Source organism: Salvelinus sp. IW2-2015, unplaced genomic scaffold (assembly GCF_002910315.2).
Source record: "Salvelinus sp. IW2-2015 unplaced genomic scaffold, ASM291031v2 Un_scaffold1309, whole genome shotgun sequence".
Taxonomy (NCBI): domain Eukaryota; kingdom Metazoa; phylum Chordata; class Actinopteri; order Salmoniformes; family Salmonidae; genus Salvelinus; species Salvelinus sp. IW2-2015.
In genome coordinates this window covers 247127-267029 of record NW_019942833.1, presented here as the reverse complement: position 1 = coordinate 267029, position 19903 = coordinate 247127, and the positions used below count along the sequence as shown (strand labels likewise).

The 19903-nt window shown below is 45.6% G+C and overlaps 1 protein-coding gene across 2 annotated transcripts; it reads right to left on the bottom strand.

Annotated features, from left to right (window-relative positions):
• Positions 1-977: 977 nt before the first annotated feature.
• LOC112070387 (GMP synthase [glutamine-hydrolyzing]) lies at positions 978-17980 on the bottom strand. 2 transcript variants are annotated; one of them, XM_070438953.1, is made up of 14 exons: positions 17859-17980; positions 16069-16244; positions 15223-15337; positions 14934-15031; positions 9948-10051; positions 9467-9660; positions 8995-9160; positions 8604-8755; positions 8080-8253; positions 6344-6449; positions 3215-3330; positions 2873-2998; positions 1203-1404; positions 978-1102 (listed from the first exon to the last, which is right to left on the bottom strand). In XM_070438953.1, the coding sequence occupies exons 1-14, from the start codon at positions 17883-17885 to the stop codon at positions 1074-1076; spliced, it is 1785 nt and encodes a 594-aa protein (XP_070295054.1). In that variant the 5' UTR covers positions 17886-17980; the 3' UTR covers positions 978-1073. The 2 variants fall into 2 exon arrangements, with proteins under 2 accessions (XP_070295054.1, XP_023993572.2); XM_024137804.2 differs by lacking the exons at positions 978-1102; positions 1203-1404; positions 2873-2998; positions 3215-3330 and adding an exon at positions 3366-3430.
• Positions 17981-19903: the final 1923 nt, after the last annotated feature.

The following is a 19903-nucleotide window of genomic DNA, read 5'->3' as shown; positions in this document are numbered from 1 at the left end:
GACCGGCATCTGGCTGATCTTCCCAGAGTAACCTGGGAGAAAGAGGGAGTTACCAGACAGGGTTAGCAACGAGCACCTCATAAAGGGAAGTTGGTTCTACAGGGATGGGGGTTTGAAATCATTTCACTATTCAAATAGCATCATGATTTTTTTTTGTCGGATATCTGAAATACATGTTTTTTTGTTTAAACTTAAGGTTTTAACCTAAGTAATGCTGCGCGAGGGAGAAAGGCTAACGCTCTATTGCTGCATCAGTAGACAGCCTGGTGTCTGTGTTGGGAGCGACCAGACAGAGACGAGACGCCAACGCAACCCTAGCTAACTTGTAGCAGCCACAATGTTATTTATTATCCCATATAATAGCTAGCTAGGCTAATTAAGGCTGCATGCTGTGCTTTCTTCCCAACCCCATAAAAACAGCGGCCTATCAAATCAAATCTTATTTTTCACATGCGCCGCATACAAGCTGTCGGTAGCTCTTTGTAGCCTGCTCCTTCTCATTTCGCTAACTTTTAAATCCATCATTTTATTTCATCYTGCATTGCATTAGTGAACTCACTCCACATTGAGCCTCTCGGCTTCTTTGATTGTTGGCCAACAATCAAGTTACCCGTCTTCATGGGGCGCACCGTGCACATCATAAAAACTACCTTGAAAAGTGTGTTGTTTCCAATGCGTTAMATTTGAAAGTGTCATAGTATATCCTTGTATGTAACAAAGTCACATTCATGTTTTAATATAATTCCGAAAAAGCCTTTTCAGTGTTATAGGCCTATAAATTCTCTCTCGCCAAAATGAATACTGACACAAGTATTTCAATACTAACGYCCGTTTAAATATTCAAATAACCGTGCACATCCCTAGAGTTCTACACATTGTATTTCTATACTCTGTCCCCCGCTTTACACTGAATCCAATAATAATTTCTATCCAGCACTTCTGCTCCCCTCCTGAAGCAGGAAACCACTTACCAGACTCTCTGAGGATGGAGTGGGCCACGAAGTCSGCCTGTCTGAGTGTGCTGAGAACGCCCGTGGTCAGGAAGGTGGGGGTGATGTCTGTGGGGGGCTCCTTCACGTGGGACCCAAATACATACACAACTCTGGAGAGAGGCAGGAGAGAGGAAAGACGGTCCATATGGCTTCCTGCTAGCAGTAACCGGTTCTACTTCCATCTACTAACATGTACTGTGTGTGTGTTACCTGTTGATGGTGTGGCACATGCGAGGGATGAGTCTGGCCAGGAACATGAGGGATTCCCAGTGTGGAGCCTCTTTACTGGTGACCCCACACACATAGCTATAGGACCGACAGTCACCCTACACACAGACACACAGAGAGAGAACAGGTTAGGAGCCTCTTTACTGGTGACCCCACACACATAGCTATAGGACCGACAGTCACCCTACACACACACAGAGAGACACAGAGAGAGAGAACAGGTTAGGAGCCTCTTTACTGGTGACCCCACACACATAGCTATAGGACCGACAGTCACCCTACACACACACACAGTTAATGAAAAGTGATCCATCAGGGTCCATAATTCACATTTAGACTTCATTAAAACACTCTGGGGTTATTTGAGGCCTTTCTCTTCTCCCTCTGCTCCCAGCCAAACTCCACAGAGAACAATAAGCCCCTCTGTTAATACACTCCTGTGTCTCTCCTGGTCCACTTACCAACACACACACTTTCTGAGGTTAAAGTAGCGCTCCGTCTCTCCTGTCTCTTACACAACACACATTCACTGTTTCTGGGATAAATATATCCCTCAGTGGCTTTCAACAGGAAGTGTGGAGGAGACATCCACCACTGAATGGGCGGAGCCAGCTGTGTCATCATCCCATTACCATGCACTTGTCAACAGACAGATATTGTTTAACCAAAGCCTGAAGGAAATTAACAGACAGAGCAGTAAATCTCCAAAATACCCATTGACAGACATTGCCCCTAACCACAGATCTAGGATCAGATTACCCCTCCCCAATGCTAACCTTAACCATTAGCTGCATAAACAAATACCTACTCAGCCCTGGCAGTAGCATCCTGTTATAGTGAGAGGGAGATGGCTGCTGGGTGAAGGAATAACAGGGAGTGTCTAACTAGTCCTGGCGTCAGAGCCCAAACCACAGGCTAACATTAGGCCTAGCTACACCACACACTGTCAAAAGTGAGACAGAAGGGAGACAGGTTCGTACTGTACTGTGTTGTCTGTTCTACAGTGTGTAGACACTACGGATTTCTCTTTTAATGAAAACAAAGCTTGTATGAATGAGAAATAAACCAATGGAAAAACAGACTGAGACGTGTAGACCACTGGGTCATAAAGGCTGTTGACCATATAGCATAGATAATGTAGTGGGGCAGACAGAGCCATATAGCCTAGGTAATGTAGTGGGGCAGACAGACATATATAGCCTAGGTAATGTAGTGGGGCAGACAGAGCCATATAGCCTAAGTAATGTAGTGGGGCAGACAGACATATATAGCCTAGGTGATGTAGTGGGGCAGACAGACATATATAGCCTAGGTGATGTAGTGGGGCAGACAGACATATATAGCCTAGTTGATGTAGTGGGGCAGACAGACATATTGCCCAAAGGGTGGCTACTTTGAAGAATCTCAAATATAAAATATATTTTGATTTGTTCAACACTTTTTTTGGTTACTACATGATTCCATGTACTATGTAGAAAATAGTACAAATAAAGAAAAACCCTTGAATGAGTAGATGTGTCCAAACTTTTGACTGTTACTGTATGTATGCATGTATGTATGTACGTAYGTATGTATGCATGTCAGAGGTCACATTCCGACAGACACCTCATGTCAAGCAGTGCCTAGAGTGAGTACACTGTAAGAAGCGTTACCTGGACTCCCACAGTCTTGATTGGCAGCAGGAAGGCATTGAGTGAATGTAGACTTGTGATCTGCAGGAGTTTCTCCTCCTCCTCGTCTGATATACACGACTTCACTCTCTGCAGCAGCGTGTGGGGCTGGAGGGACAGAGGAAGTCATGATTATTATTAGCTAGTCTGACATACTAGAGTTATCAGCATGTTGGTGCATAAAGACGGACAGTTGGGGTCAATTCCATCTACAGTCCATTCTAGAATTTGATGTCACAATTAAGTTGGTTCAAATTGAAATGGAATTGAGACAAACTGTTATTACCACCATGTTCCTGTCGTAGACAAGTGATGCTCTCTGACCTTTTTGACCATGGCAGAGAAGTCTGTGATGATCTTGAGGATGTTGTTGGTCTCAGCAAAGTCCTTACAGATGTAGGGCTCGTCTGCACAGATCACTCTGATGGCCAGGCCAGGACCTACAGGAGAGGGTTAACAATACAGATCACTCTGATGGCCAGGCCAGGACCTACAGGAGAGGGTTAACAATACAGATCACTCTGATGGCCAGGCCAGGACCTACAGGAGAGGATGAGGTTAACATCACAGATCACTCTGATGCCAGGACGCTACAGGAGAGGGTTAACATTACAGATCACTCTGATGGCAGGCCAGGACCTACAGCAGAGGGTTAACATACAGATCACTCTGAGTGCCAGGCAGGACCTACAGAGAGGGGTTAACATTACAGATCACTCTGATGGCCAGGCCAGGACTACAGGAGAGGGTTAACAATACAGATCACTCTGGGCAGCAGGACTACAGGAGAGGGTTAACAATACAGATCACTCTGATGGCCAGGCCACAGGACCTACAGGCAGAGGGTTAACAATACAGATCACTCTGATGGCCAGGCAGGACCTACAGAGAGGGTTAACAATACAGATCACTCTGATGGCCAGGACCTACAGGAGAGGGTTAACATTACGATCACTCTGATGCCAGGCCAGGACTACAGCAGAGGGTTAACAATACAGATCACTGATGAGCAGGACTACAGCAGAGGGTTAACGTTACATACGATCACTGATGGCCAGGACCTACAGCAGAGGGTTAACAATACAGATCACTCTGATGGCCAGGAGGACTACAGGAGAGGGTTAACATTACAGATCACTCTGATGGCCAGGACCTACAGGAGAGGGTTAACATTACAGATCACTCTGATGGCCAGGACCTACAGGAGAGGGTTAACATCACAGATAACTCTGATGGCAGGACCTACAGGAGAGGGTTACATCACAGATCACTCTGATGGCAGGACTAAGGAGGGTTAACATACGATCACTCTGATGGCCAGGACTACAGGAGAGGGTTAACATTACAGATCACTCTGATGGCCAGGACCTACAGCAGAGGGTTAACAATACAGATCACTGATGACCAGGACCTACAGCAGAGGGTTAACAATACAGATCACTCTGATGGCAGGACCTACAGCAGAGGGTTACGATACAGATCACTCTGATGGCCAGGACCTACAGCAGAGGGTTAAATACAGATCACTCTGATGCCAGGACCTACAGCAGAGGGTTAAGATACAGAATCACTGATGGCAGACCAGGACTACAGGAGAGGGTTAACGATACAGATCACTCTGATGGCCAGGCCTACAGCAGAGGGTTAACATTACAGATCACTCTGATGGCAGGCCTACAGGAGAAGATGGGGTTAACATTAAAGCCATAGACATTCTGCAAAACATTCTGCTATTCTCCATGTTCGTTCTAAATGTTCTTGACTATATACAGTTGAAGTTGGAAGTTTACATCACCTCACGCAAATACGCTTAAACTCAGTTTTTCACATTCCTGACATTTAATCCAAGTAATAATTCGTGTTTTAGGTCAGTTAGGATCACCACTTTCTTTTAAGAATGTGAAATGTCAGAATAATAGTAGAGAGAATTATATATTTCAGGTTTTATTTCTTTCATCACATTCACAGTGGGTCAGAAGTTTACATACACTCAATTAGTATCTGGTAGCATTGCCTTAAATTGTATAACTTGGGTCAACACTTTTCGGGTAGCCTTCCACAAGCTTCTCACAACAAGTTGGGTGAATTTTGGCCATTCCTCCTGAAGAGTAACGGAGTCAGGTTTGTAGGCTCTTTGCATGCACACACTTTTTTCAGTTCTGCCACACATTTTCTATAGGATTGAGGTCAGGGTTTTGTGATGGCCACTCCATTACCTTGTCTTTGTTGTCCTTAAGCCATTTTGCCAAATTTTGGAAGTATGCTTGGGGTCATTGTCCATTTGGAAGACCTTTTGCGACCAAGCTTTATTCCTGACTGATGTCTTGAGATGTTGCTTCAATATATCCCAAATTTTTCTACCTCATGATGCTATCTATTTTGTGAAGTGCCCCAGTCCTCCTGCAGCAAAGCACCCTACAACATGATGCTGCACCCCTGTGCTTCACAGTTGGGATGGTGTTCCTCGGCTTGCAAGCCTCCCTTTTTTCCTCCAAAAATAACAGTGGTCCTTATTGCAACAAAGTTATATTTTGTTTCATCAGACAGAGGACATTTGTCCAAAAAGTACGATCTTTGTCCCCATGTGCAGTTGCAAACCGTAGTCTGGATTTTTTATGGCGGTTTTGGAAGTGGCTTTCTTCTTGGAGCGGCTTCTTCAGGTTATGTCGATATAGGACTCGTTTTACTGTGGATATAGATACTTTGTACTGTTTCCTCCAACATCTTCACAGGGTCTTTGCTGTTGTTCTGGGATTGATTTGCACTTTTCGCACAAAGTACATTCATTCTAGGAGACAGAACGCGTTCTTTCCTGAGCGGTATGACGGCTGCGTGGTCCATGGTGTTTATACTTGCGTATTATTGTTTGTACAGATGAACGTGGTACTTTCAGGCATTTTGAAATTGCTCCAAGGATGAACCAGACTTGTGGAGGTCTACAATTTTTTTTCTGAGGTCTTGGCTGATTTCTTCTGATTTTCCCATGATGTCAAGCAAAGAGGCACTGAGTTTGAAGGTAGGCCTTGAAATACATCCACAGGTAACACTCCAATTGACTCATTTATGTCAATTAGCCTATCAGAAGCTTCTAAAGCCATGACATCATTTTCTGGATTTTTCCAAGCTGTTTAAAGACACGAGTCAACTTAGTGTATGTAAACTTCTGACCCTGGAATTGTGTACAGTGAATTATAGTGAAATAATCTGTCTGTAAACAATTGTTGGAAAAATGACTTGTGTCATGCATAAAGTAGATGTCCTAACAGACTTGCCAAAACTATAGTTTGTTAACAAGAAATTTGTGGAGTGATTGAAAAACAAGTTTTAATGACTCCAACTAAGTGTACGTAAACTTCCGACTTCAACTGTATAGAAATTCTCATTGTGTGTTGGTTCTAAATGTTCCATGACTATATATAACGTTCTGTCCCGTGTGTACGGTGGGGTACTGACCAGGGAAAGGGTGTCGACAGACGATGTCCTCTGGCAGTCCCAGTTCTCTGCCCAGTGCCCGAACCTCATCCTTATGGAAGTCCTTCAGCGGCTCAATGACTTTTCCCTGGAGGGAGTGAGAGAGGAGACAGTTCAGATCAGAGTTGTGGACTCAAGTCGCATGACTTGGACTCGAGTCACAAATTTCATGACCAGAAAATAAAATAACTTCAGAATTGACTTGAGACTGATGACTTGAAATTATCTGGCCAAAATTTGTAAAAATTATCTGGCATTCATTTTGTGGCACAGAGACTCAGTGAATTACTCTCCAAGCAGCCAGAGACAGTATCGCACTTTCAAAAAAAAAAAAAAAAAAAAGATTGCCTAATTAAAACGCACTCTGCCCTCTGATTGGACCAGCAAACTGTCAATCAACACAGGTCGGGTGAGCTAGCGTAGTGAGAAGGTTTAGGGGGATTGTATTTTAATAGGCTACATACAGTCTACCATTTGTATTTATACCTTGGCTTATTCGATCTGGTCACTAACACAGGCCTACAGCATTACACCAAATTCTTGTTTCAAAATGATCAAATTTTTGCTTCAGAACCAAAAAGTAGTGCATCTTGACTGTTTACCAGTCATTAGCATTAGTGCGCAAAGAGTAGCCTACCTATGCTAATATTATCCATAAAGTACCGTTTAGCAATCTACTACGGATGCATCTTACAACAATAGGCTAGCTCTGTGATTTCGTCATTTTCMTATTTCAGATAGGCCTAGTTTGCGTGGRTTATAATTCTATACCTCAGTGGTGGTACTGTCTGAAGATAGTGCAAAGTCACAGCTATCTTCATTTCTTATGAAGATGTATAAAAATAAAAAAAGTCTGGTGATTTAATTATGATATCTGAAATTGACTGCTAACATGAATGACTTTCAGCTCAAAATGCAGATGTAAAACACACTTTATTTCTGTATCTTGCAGTTTTGAAAATGCATCACCACCCTGCGCGCGGGCGTCGCAAGCTGTGAACCACTCCTTTTTGTGGGTCGCAGGTCAAAACCACTGATCTAGCGAACATATGGCTGATTTGTTATAGGATCAGGTGCAGTGCAAATGTTACATTTGCAGGGAGAGAGAGGATTGACATAAATATTGTTTGGTGATAAGAATATGAGCCGGCAAGCTCACCAGCAATGGGGTATCAAGCAACAATTACTAGCATAGGTCTACTGGTCTTTTTGTATGTCAAAATTGCTTGAAATTGATATTTGTATGTCAAAATTGCTTCAAATTTGTTGTCTGTAATGTGCGGGTGAATAAGGGAATCTGACAATGTTACTGTCGATGTCCAATGTTTACTTGACCCTCTGCATTTCATACATGATACATCTTGTGTCACACTCAATGCGGTCCCCACACACCCCACTTGTACTCCATTAGTTCCTGGTGGAACACCCACCCATCTATATTGTCAAAAATGTGTTGTAAAACTAATGAAAAGGGCTTTCTGGTAGCCTCAATAAATAAACAGATTTTTTTGTTGAACAAGTCATTGCCTGTATAGATTTTTTTTACATGACTWGCTTTTAGACTTCACGACTTGGACTTGACCCGCTCAACTTCGGATTCGACTTGAGACTTGGACCTTGTGACTTGAATAATAGTGACTTGGTCCCACCTCTGGCTCAGAAAGCTCTGATACATGCTTTCAAGGTTGTGTTTGAAGTTTGTTTCAGTGTGTGTTTACCTCGTCTCTGAGCTTGCGGATGAGTTCTGTGTCGTTGTGGTGTGTTTTGATGACCTCTGCCTTGCCGCTGGCGAGGTGAGAAGCACTCTCTATGAGGTCTGGCCTTAGGGTGCCCTGGGCTAGGAACACCTCCTCCGGCTTCAGGTTCATCTCCCCTATCACCTCATTGGCCACCTACAGACACCAATCACACACACAGGAAGTCGATTCAATAGTCTTTTTTTTTCTTTTTTTTTTTTTTTAGACAGACAGAAAGAGACATGSAGACAGACTCTCAGAAAGACAGACAGACAACAGACTAGGACTAAGATAAAGTTCAGGACAAGGTATGAATCCACGTGGAAACTTTTCAAAAATTAACAGATTGATGGGACCAGCTCCGTTGCTAACTACCTGTGCCATTRCTAACTAGCATAGCTGGTCCATTGTTCCAAAGAGTTACAGGATATTAGAATTCTCTTGTCTTAACCCTTGTCACCTTCAACCTAGATAACAGACAGGCAAGACACTCACAGACACAGTACCTTGACGAAGGTGTCTCCAATGATCTTCCTCTTCTCCTCAGGGTTGGTGGTCATGTTGAGGGTCTTGCTGATGCGTTTCCGTGGCGTCCGGTCCTCGTCGGAGATGGGCAGGGTCGTTGTGCCGTTATAGAAGGTGTGTGCTGCGTTAACCACTGGAGAGAGAGAGAATTATAGTTTAGTTAGTGATATTTTTTTCATATACACAGCCAGGCACATGTATGCTACATTTGAGTCCATTCTGGACAGGTATAGCACACCAGCATAGCTTTACCTATCACTTTTAAGGATGACCCCCAGCTTGGCTTGACCTCTCACCTTTTGAGGATGACCCCCAGCTTGGCTTGACCTCTCACCTTTTGAGGATGATGCCCAGCTTGGCTTGACCTCTTACCTTTGAGGTTGATGCCCAGTTTGGTGAGGGCCTCCTCAACGCTCTGGCTCTCTCTCTTCCTCATAAAGCCATTGTCGATGTGCACCGCGATGACCTGCTCCTGGTTCAGAGCTTTGTTCAGCAGTGCCGTACACACCGTGGAGTCCACCCCGCCACTCAGCAGAACCTGGGAACAACATTGGACCAGACATGTCAATCAACACAACGCCAGGACTAGAAAAGCATTCTTTCATCTCCATTTCCCTCCCCCTCCCTTTTTTTCTCTCTCTCTGGAGGGACAACCMGCTTTCTGGGAGCAGAGGAAGTCGATCACATTGTTTCAGCAGAGAAAACAGTGTAATTTCACTGTCTAATTGAGTGTTTAATAGCTCAGATTAACTTACTACGCCCTCCCAAGGTCTCTATGTTCTATACTATGGGGCTCATGTTGTACACCMACATTCGGCATCTAACCATACTATAGATTCCTCACCAGTACTTTGGACTTGCCAACTTTCTCCTGAATCTCTGTGATGCAGGACTGCTGGCGGTTCTGGACAGTGAAGTTGGAGGTGCAGCCGGCGATCTCAAACAGGAAGTTACGTAATATATCTGGTCCCCGCTCCGTCAGGTCCACTTCCGGGTGAAACTGGGTCCCATACAGCTTCTTCTGCTCGTTGGCAATACCTGTCAGAGAACAACAGGGGGGGTGGGCAGTGGTGAGATGTGGGTGATCAAAGACGAGGCGAATGAAGGGAGGGAAAAAGGGGATGGGGAGGGAAAAAGGGGATGGGGAGGGAAAAAGGGGATGGGGAGGGAAAAAGGGGATGGGGAGGGAAGAAGAGGATGGAATGCCAATGGTCTTCATGATCATATTGTGTAATTGACTGAACGTAGGGAAGTATGGCAGTAGACTAAATTAGTCTAAAATATAATTTTCTTCCAGGCCCAGGACCCTTTCCCAGAATGCTTACCCGCAATGATGCTTCCTGACTGGGCAACCACCTTGAAGCCATCGGCCACCTTGTCCACACTGTCCCCATGAGTCAACAGCACCAGCTCCTCCTTCTTAAGGCCCCTGACAACATCAAGTCAAACACAGGGTCAAAGGTCAGACAGGAAGTACATTCACACACAGGCATAATGAAACCTAAAATAACTCCACCCATATCTGGAACCAGAGGGAACAAAGCAGCAGCAAGCAGCCACATTGTGCTTGTGTCTAACTGTGTGTGTCTGAAAGACGACTCGCTCGCCGGCCGCTATTCTCTGGACTGTGCGTGCGGTGGTGGCAATTTTCCTTTTTCTTCACCATAGTAAGAGGAAAATTATTTGAGGGAGGAACGGGTACAGCTGTGACAYGGCTAACTCGTTTAACGACCAAGTCAGCTGTATCCAAACAGCGACTAATTGTTAGCAAGCTAACCACCATGCTAGCTCGCTTTTGTGGTTTTACTTCGACAAGAAAAGTGTTTTACTGGCTACACCAAGCTAACTGTTCTAATATGTCTTTTCGGAAATGGTATCCGGCCATCACACYGAGTGCCACCGTCGGAGATAACCCACTAATCACGAGCTATCTGACTAGCCTACCACGCTAGTTTTTTCTGACAGCTAAAAACATAGCATCCSAGCTATGGCGWCAAAACCATCTCCCACTCCAAACGAGGAGAAGATCCCGGCGATATCGGCCAAGGACAACCACTCGTTCTGCTCCGCTTGCCTTGGGCTGCAACATGCCAGGGAAGCGTTAGCCTCCCCCAGCTCCTGTCCACACTGTGCCCACTTCACTGTGAAGAGTCTCCGTTGCAAGCTGGCACGCCTAGCTAGCCTGAGTMAACAGGACCCTAACATGGGTGCTCGTGCCCCCAATGGCTCATCAGAGGCGATGGATATCCCCACGGGGAATCCTGGAGCGGCGGCTAGCGCAAGCTGGTGCGACCAGCTCCACGCCATTGCCCCGCTGTTGGAGGACTCCAGCAACGACCTCGCGGCTTCCCTGCCAGGCTTCCTAATTGGAGGTGAAAACTACTCCATGGGGTTCTCCTTTGAAATCGTCAGACGGCGACGAAGACTCCTTCACCCCCCCGGCCAGGCCACCAAGCCTCCTGCCAGGGAATTCGAAACTGGAGACGCAGGACGGGGTCCATCCCTACCAGCTCTCGGTGTGGACCTGCAGGATGTGTGCAAGCGCGCTGTAGACAGGGAGTACAGGAGGGGACTAAGCACACACCCCTGAGGGGGCCCAGTGTTGACGATCAACGTGGCAGATGTGTTGTTGCCTACCCTTACCACCTAGGGGCGGCCCATCAGGAAGTCCAGGATACAGTTGCAGAGGGAGGTGTTTAGTCCCAGGGTCCTCAGCTTAGCGATGAGTTTTTGTGGGAACTATAGTGTTGAACACTGAGCTGTAGTCAATGAACAGCATTCTCACAAAGGTGTTCATTTTGTCCAGGTGTGAAAGTGAAGTGTGGAGTGAAAATTAGATTGCGTCATCTGTGGATCTGTTGGGGCGGTATGTGAATTGGGGTGGGTCTAGGGTTTCCGGGACGATGGTGTTAATGTGAGTCATGACCAGCCTTTCAAAGCACTTAATGTGAGTGCTAYGSGGCRGTAGTCATTTAGGCAGGTGACCTCCGCTTTTTGGGGAACAGGGACTATGGTGATCTGCTTGAAACATGTAGGTATTACAGACTCGGTCAGGGAGAGGTTGAAAATGTCAGTTTCGACACTTGCCAGTTGGTCCGCGCATGCTCCGAGTACACATCCTGGAAATCCATCTGGCCAYGCGGCCTTGTGAATGTTGACCTGTTTAAAAGGTATTGCTCGGCTACGGAGAGTGTTATCACACAGTCGTCCGGAACAGCTGGTGCTCTCATGCATACTTCAGTGTTTCTTGCCTTGAAGAGAGCATAAAAGGCATTTAGCTCGTTTGGTAGGCTCGCGTCACTGGGCTGCTCGCGGCTGGGTATTCCTTTGTAATCTGTAATAGCTTGCAAGCCCTGCTACATCCGACGAGCGTCAGAGCTGGTGAAGTAGGATTCAATCTTAGTCCTGTATTGACGCTTGCCTATTTAATGGTTGGTCTTGAGGGCATAGCAGGATTTCTTATAAGCGTCTGGATTAGTGTCCCGCTCCTTGAAAGTGGCAGCTCTAGCCTTTAGCTTGGTGCGGATGTTGCCTGTAATCCATGGCTTCTGGTTGGGATATGTACGCACGGTCACTGTGGGGACGACTTCATTGATGCACTTATTGATGAAGCCGGTGACTAAGTTATACTCCATGCCATTGGATGAATCCCGRAACATATTCCAGTCTGTGCTGGGAAAACAGTCTTGTAGCGTAGCATCAGTGTCATCTGACTACTTCCGTATTGAGCGAGTCACTGGTACATCATGCTTTAGTTTTTGTTTGTWAGCAGGAGTATAGAATTATGGTCAGATTTTCCAAATGGATGGAGCGAGGGAGAGCTTTGTATGCGTCTCTGTGTGTGGAATAAAGGTGGTCTAGAGTTTTTTTCCCTCTGGATGCACATGTGACATGCTGGTAGAAATTAGGTAAAACTGATTTAAATTTGCCTGCATTAAAGTCCCCGGCCACTAGGAGCRCCGCTTCTGGATGAGCATTTTCTTGTTTACTTATGGCCTTATACAGCTCGTTCTTAGGTTGGGGTGCGACCCACGAKGGCAGAACGGTGAGTGGGGACCCCATCTCCATTTTATACACATAAACAGCCTGGATCTCCTTGGGGTGTCCCTAGCATTAAAGTATTTTCTCCCATTTCTGGAGGGTCGTCATGTTCCTAGTCAGAACAGACAATACACTGTTGTGGCTTACATAAACAAACAAGGGGGACTGCGATCCCTTCACTTACACACACTGATACACAGACTGAATATGTGGAGCGGTTTGCATCTCCAGTCACTGAGACCTACTCATGTACCGGGAGTACTGAATCTGGGGGCAGATTTACTCTCCAGGGGGAACCCTCTATATGAGGAGTGGAAGCTCCACCCAGAGGTAGCCAATCAGGTTTGGATGCACTACGGCACCCCAGCAGTGGAGCTTTATGCATCAATGGAGAATAAACACTGTTTCTGAGGGATCGAGACGCACCGATAGGAGTGGACGCATTAGTGCGCGAGTGGCCACGCGTCCTCCTGTATGAATTCCCCCGACTGGCCCYGATTTCCCCCCACCCTAGCCAGGGTGCGGGAGAAGGGTAGGTCTCTCATACTAATAGCGCTGCATTGGCCAGAGAAACACTGGCTAGCAGAGATCAGTCAMCTACTATGCGGTCAACCGTTGCCCCTCCCTCTGCGTCGGGACCTACTGTGCCAGGTGCGCGGGGAGATGGTCCATCCTCACCCAGAACGGTTAGCACTCTGGGCCTGGCCCGTGAACAGCTCAACTTGAACACTGCCGGGCTTCCTCCAAAMTGTAATTTAGACTATTCAGAGTGCTAGAGCCTCATCCWMCAGCTCCCTTTATGATTGTAAAYAGCACGTGTTTGAGGAATGGTGYAACAAGTCACAGACAGTGTCATTCCAGTGCTTTGTCTCTGTAATCATGTCGTTTCTACAGGAATTATTATTACACAAAGGCTTTTTCTACTATTAAAGTATCAGGCATTGTATTTTGGCTTGTCATGTGGGTTTTGGGAGCACAATAGTTTTATGAAGGGTGCATGTCGTTTGTGTCCGGTGTCCAGACAGCTTGCCCCGTCGTGGGACAGTTGTTTTGGRTGCTCTATGCCAACAGCCWTTTGAGCCCCTGGATCAGGTGGATCTGAAGATGCTTTTAATTAAAGACAGCTCTATTACTAGCACTGGCCTCTGCCAAGCGTGTAAGTGACATTCACACAGTCTCAGTGCAGCTGGTACMCAGTACCGATAGCATCATTGTGGCCTAACCCCTTGCCTTTATCCCTCAGGTTATTAACCAAACTTTGATGTGTCTTCCCCCTGAGCYGATAGTTTTTTTTWTTTTTWTYCCCCACCGTTTTCCTCTCCGGATGCATATGTTGTGCCCAGCACTCTACGTATCTACATGTACAGGACTAAGGGGTTTAGAAAATGTCATTACATGTTCATTTCCTGGGCGAAACCTTACATCGTGAAGCGCTCACAAAACAGCGCCTATCCACTGGACAGTGGGGGCCATTGCTTTGGCCTACACAAGTAWGGGTCTCCTGCTGGGCTACGGATCATTTCACTAGAGAAATGGCTACATCCTGGGCTATATTTAAGGGCATATCTATCCAAGATATTTGCTTAGCAGCGAGTTGGGCTTTGCCACATACATTTGCAACGTTTTATAGACTTGATGTCACTGCACTGACCCTGGCGCATTACATACTGCTTTACGTGTAGGATCTTCTCAGGGGCCCATTGTGTGGTGTATTGCACAGGGCAGTCGGTCGTCAGGATAACTTGTCTGGAAATACGGGAGTCAGATTATCCCATAAGGGAAATACCGAAACTGATGCTTGAAAGAGAACTTTAGGTTACGACCGTAACCTTGGTTCTCTGATAGTATGAGTGAGGTATTTCACCAGACCACCAACCTTGCAGGAGCAACGAAGAGGCGTGGCTTATTTTTGAATGACTCAGAGACGCTGCGTCAGACCTTTTTAATAGGGTAGGAGGGATGCCCCTCTCCGACGCACAAGTCTCGACATCCAGCCTATCACGGCTGGCGTAGTGTAATAAAGGCTTCTGACGAATACACCGGGGGCGTATCTCATAAGTGAAATACCGAAACGAATACTTGAAAGAGAACTGAAGTATGTGACCATTGGAATTTTGATCCAGTTTGCGTCAAACACATGGCTCTGGGACAAACCAATCAAAAACACTTGTTTTTGCTCTTCTAACCATTAACCTATTTTCTCAGAGTGGTTATGGTGAAACTGTTTTCTATCTGCCTACACTGAAGAATCTTTAGTTCTTCCAACCCACCTGAAGAGAGAACAGGTGTTGTCCAGTCCGATGTTGAACACTCCATCCTCTCTCACACTCTTCCTGTGTACTGTTCCTCCAAAAACTTTATTCATCATCTGTGGAGAGGACAATTGATCATTAGCCTCTTAAGTCGGCATTTTGTATTGATTGAAAGCCCTCCTTTCATTTGTATGGGATGTGTACATAAGAATGTGATTCTTAGTGGGTTTTATCCAAATGATCTGTCTTATGCTAAGGTCTTCAGGAGGGAGGTTTCATGCGTGTGTATTTCGCAGGGCACTCCTACCTGCATTCCATAGCAGATACCCAGGACAGGCTTTCCAATGGTGAATATGGCAGGGTCAAACCAGGGGGCATCCTCAGCATACACAGAATTAGGACCACCAGAAATGATGATCGCTCTGGAGACAGAGAAAGGGGGGAGGAAAGTTTTTAAAAAAGGGTAGAAGGAGGATAAATATTCAAAGGCAAAAGTCAAACAATCAACGGCATCATACACAACAACAGAGTAGTCATTTCATACTAACAGCATAGACATGAGCATACAGCTGTTTGAAAACCCCACCGCTCTCTAGTGTGCCCATAGTTTAGACATTCTCTATTGTCTGTTCAAACTGAAGCATTCCAAAAAGGTGTGCGCACACACACACACACACACACACATCTATTCTGTAGGGGTGGAGAGACGTTTTTGCAAACTGTAATGGAAAAATAGCGTCTCCTAAAAATCCTCCCCTGCCCTCTCTCTCCTTTCTGCAGAGAGATGGGGACCTCTCCCAAGCAGTAGAATGCAGTGTAAACACACACACTCCCTCCAAGGTCAGATAATACAAAATATACAGTAACATTTCATATATTTACAAAGATCTGCTTAGTCTAGCCACTGGTTTGTGTTCCTTTGTATAGGGCTCCAGGCTCTCTCACAGGCTGTCCTGACAACTGTGTTCCTCCACAGATGATGGACAGACAAAGAGGAGCTCTTGGGAATTATCACAGTGTCATTATTCTGACAGGTTCTCTCTCTCTCACACCCACATGTATGCATTTTCTTGTTTATTTCAAAATGTTTGGTCCAGGTTCGTTGACTTTGTAAATGCCACCCTGCTGCAAGTGTGATGTCAGTCAGTCTCACCTGAAGCCTTGTTCTCTGATGGCGAAGGCTGGCGTCTCTAGTGGGAGGATCTCTGAGCGGACAAACAGCTCTCTGATCCGCCTGTCAATCACCTTGCCGTACTGAGCCCCGGCGTCCAGGATRACCACCGCSCCCTCACATGAACCATTCTGAGGCTCAACGCTGCTGATGTCCAGCTGGGGGAGAAAGAACACACATTGTCCTGACCACGTACGAACACTCAATCAGGATAACCACATAGGCCTGTGTGTGGAATAGCCTTCAACAATGTTGTTTTTAAATAAGATACAATAGTCTATATTCCCAACACAATGGTTGAACCAGCGGGTGTTCGAAAAGCGTTACAAAACGTTAAATTCATTCAAAGACAGACAAAACCATTTGCGATGGTGAATGGCCCCACTTCGCTAACCTCATTGTGAGGAACAGGATTCATTAAGGCCAGAACACAATTTGAGACATGTGAGTCTCAGTACTGAGATGAGGACACAGCAGAATCACGAGTCACACAGAAGCTAGGGGCCTGAGCATGGTCCAGCTGTGGTATAACTGTTCAGTCAAGTAGGGGCTTTAACCTTCCTTTTGAGATGTCTAGTGACCAGATAGATGCTTCAAGCCAGGATTCACAAGCCATTGGACGTTACTCTAGAATAGATAKATCGAAACAAGTTGTTTTGCAGTTAAATCTATATGCCCGCCCCTTATGCATGATTTATGTAGGCAGCCATTGATTCATTGATATGGCAGTCAAGTGTTATCAAGGGAGATAGTGATTTTTAAGACAGTCACTATGGTTAGAAGCTTAATATTCTTATCAAAACTGTACATTTCTCATTCAATACATTGGGGCATTAGATATGGGCAAAACAAATTCAATTCACTGCTCTAGCAGTAAATTGTGAAATTGAGTAGCGTGTCCCCACGTGGTTTCTGACACTCCGTACTTCCGTCAATGAAAAACAACAGGCATTCGCTCGTGTATCAAGCACTGCAAGTGACACCATTAAAGCCMTAAAACTGCGAACCACACATTGCATATAAAACCGCGTCGATATTGGATGTGGAGTTGTTATAATGGGCCTGCTTTCCTGGAGAAAAGTCAAATGGAGTACTTACGGATATAAAAAATAATACGATGGTTGGCCTATRCTGCAGCTGGCACAACTGTGTGGTGGGTGGACAGACTGGAGACCGGGCGCTAGCTAGCTGGCAAGTCATAGTTAGCTAGCCATCAACCCGATTGTTTCTGTTAAATGACCAAAACAATATGCATGCTCGTAACACAATMTCGCACTGTTGCTACGAAGTTGAAATATATAAAGTCCACGACAATCTGCAACTACACTGCTAGCTATTATGCTAGTGARCTAACAATATCGGGCTATTGCTAACGTTAGTTAGCTAACTACAGTAGTCGATATCCAGCTGTGCGGCTACCGTGCGGCTGCAAAGGGCTAAGCTAAATTACACGCGGCTTCTGCTAGCAATGTCTACACCATGAAAGATGCAATAGTGGCATACAAATTACATTCACTATCTGCTGGAGGTTTATGAAACCCTCCAAAACATACATTTAAAAGACGAGGCAACAGGCATGGAGACGGGCATCTCCGACGGGGGTGCACACAATCCGCAAGTTTGCTGAAAACACGACATAGGCCGTAGCTAACCGGGGACTCCCAGCGCCCATGTCCCACAGCCGACAACCACCGACAGACAGCCGATACACATTGAACGAGAAACGGGATATGTTGCTTCCTTGGCGGCACATAGGCCGTTGTTTGACTGACCTTGGTATCTCCGTTGCACASAGCCATGGATGAGTGTAGCGGAATGAACTCTCCTCCTCGGTCTTCCAGATAGCACGAGACAGAGACTAGTGGTTGCTCGCTCAGTTGTTGCGCCAACCGCTGACGAAAATGTGTGCTAACTAGCGCTTCCGTAGCTACACTACTCACTGGCTGGATGGCTTCCTATGACCGTGCACTGTCCGACCACTTCGCTCAAAGACTGTCGCTGTCCCCTCCCCTCTTGAAGAGTAGTGAGTACTAGKGACTGTCTGCGTGAGAATACGGGCTTCTAGGGAGGAGTTACTCCTGGATAATTCAGTGGAAAAGTTTATTATGGAAAAGCTGCTGCAGTTTACAAGGGGAAGAATTCGCCCTATATGTCTAATTATCTATATCACGTGAATARTGTAAATAGTATGTAATTGCTAGGGSACTAAACACCATTCCATGGGGAAAGACGTTTTCTAGGGATMATTTTGGATCCCTCTGTGGAAGTGTAACAGGAGCTATGAGGGGAAATCCAGACAACGGTATGTCTGGATCATGGGTTCAGCTTCGACTAGAGGAACAGAGTGTTTGTACACTCACTGTGTGTTAACATGGTACACTGCATGTAATAGACAAATATGAAGAGGAGTCTTCTGACGTTCTGAAAGGGACTGTTAAAGAAGGTTCTCTGCTGTTGGAGTAGATGGAAAATGGACSTGTGAACTTTACTGACTTTATTRTCCCCAYGGGGAAATKTTGTTGCAGTGTCATGTACACGTTTAAAGTGGTGTTTAAATACAAAACAAACTGACAATACAACTTTCATAACGGTTACATACCAATAAAAAGAGACTAGYCTGCTGGCCTTAGTGGGTCGATAGGAACATTAGCCCAAGCTATTTAGGAGGGATATCACACCTGGCACAAATGATTGTCTAGTTGTGTTTTTCCTGCTGAGGTGTGCCCTATACCTGCACCCAGAGGGGAGTAGTTCAAAGTCTGGGTACAGGGGGGGCTTGGTCTAAAATTATTTTGTGAGCCTTGCAGAGGGCCCTGACCTTAAAGATCTCATCCAGTCCTGTCTGTTTGACTCCAAGTACCTTGCTTGCTGTGGTGATAATCCTTCTCAGCATATTTCTCTGGCTGACAGTGGTATTGCCAAACCAACAAATAATACAAAAAGTTAAAATACTCTCAATGAAAGATTTGTAAAACAGAGTCAGTATAGTACARTYWACATTAAAAKATCCCAGMTTKTTGAGAAAGTACAGTCTCTGTTGGCTCTTTTTGTAGATCAGGTCTGTACATTTACTCCACTGAAGCTTATTGTCCAAGAGGACACCCAGATATTTGTATTCCTCTACAATCTCTATGTTCTGACCTCTGATAGATGTTGCAGAGGTAGGTGTTGTACACTTCCTGAARTTAATGCACATCTCTTWGGTCTTGTTGGTATTGAGGACCAAGTGTGATTCATCACACCACTCTACAAAGTCATTTAGGACCGGGCCATGGTGTTCCAMATCATCATGCAACAGCCTGATGAGGGCAGGGTCTTCTGCAAACTTAAGGTGTTTGTCAGGATGGGAACTAGTACAACTATTAGTGTMCWGGAGTGGRGACTAAACACATCCCCGAGGAGAGCCTGTATTGGTGGTGCGTAYGTCCCACACGTGGGGACCCACCTTGAYCCGCTGTGACCGCTGGCTCAGGAAGTCCAACAGTCACAAAACCAGCCCTCCATCTAAGGAGAAGTCCCAAATGAGTCTCTGTGCCAGAATGTAAGGCTGGGTTGTGTTGAAGGCAGAAGAAAAAGTCAACAAACAAAACCCTGAACTTTTGTTAAAGCTCTGTGTTGTGTTCCTTCAGTTAAGTTACCGAACACCTGAGGAGGGCAGAGGAGAGGATTCTCACAGCAAAGAGACAGAATGCCACTACAGGAACAAAAGGATCCAACTGTTGTGCTGCAGGGTCATGTTTCACCCTTTCAGTTTCGTACGGAACATACTGGTTTGTTCATGTGGGATTATTATCATTATTTTAAAGGTGAATCATAT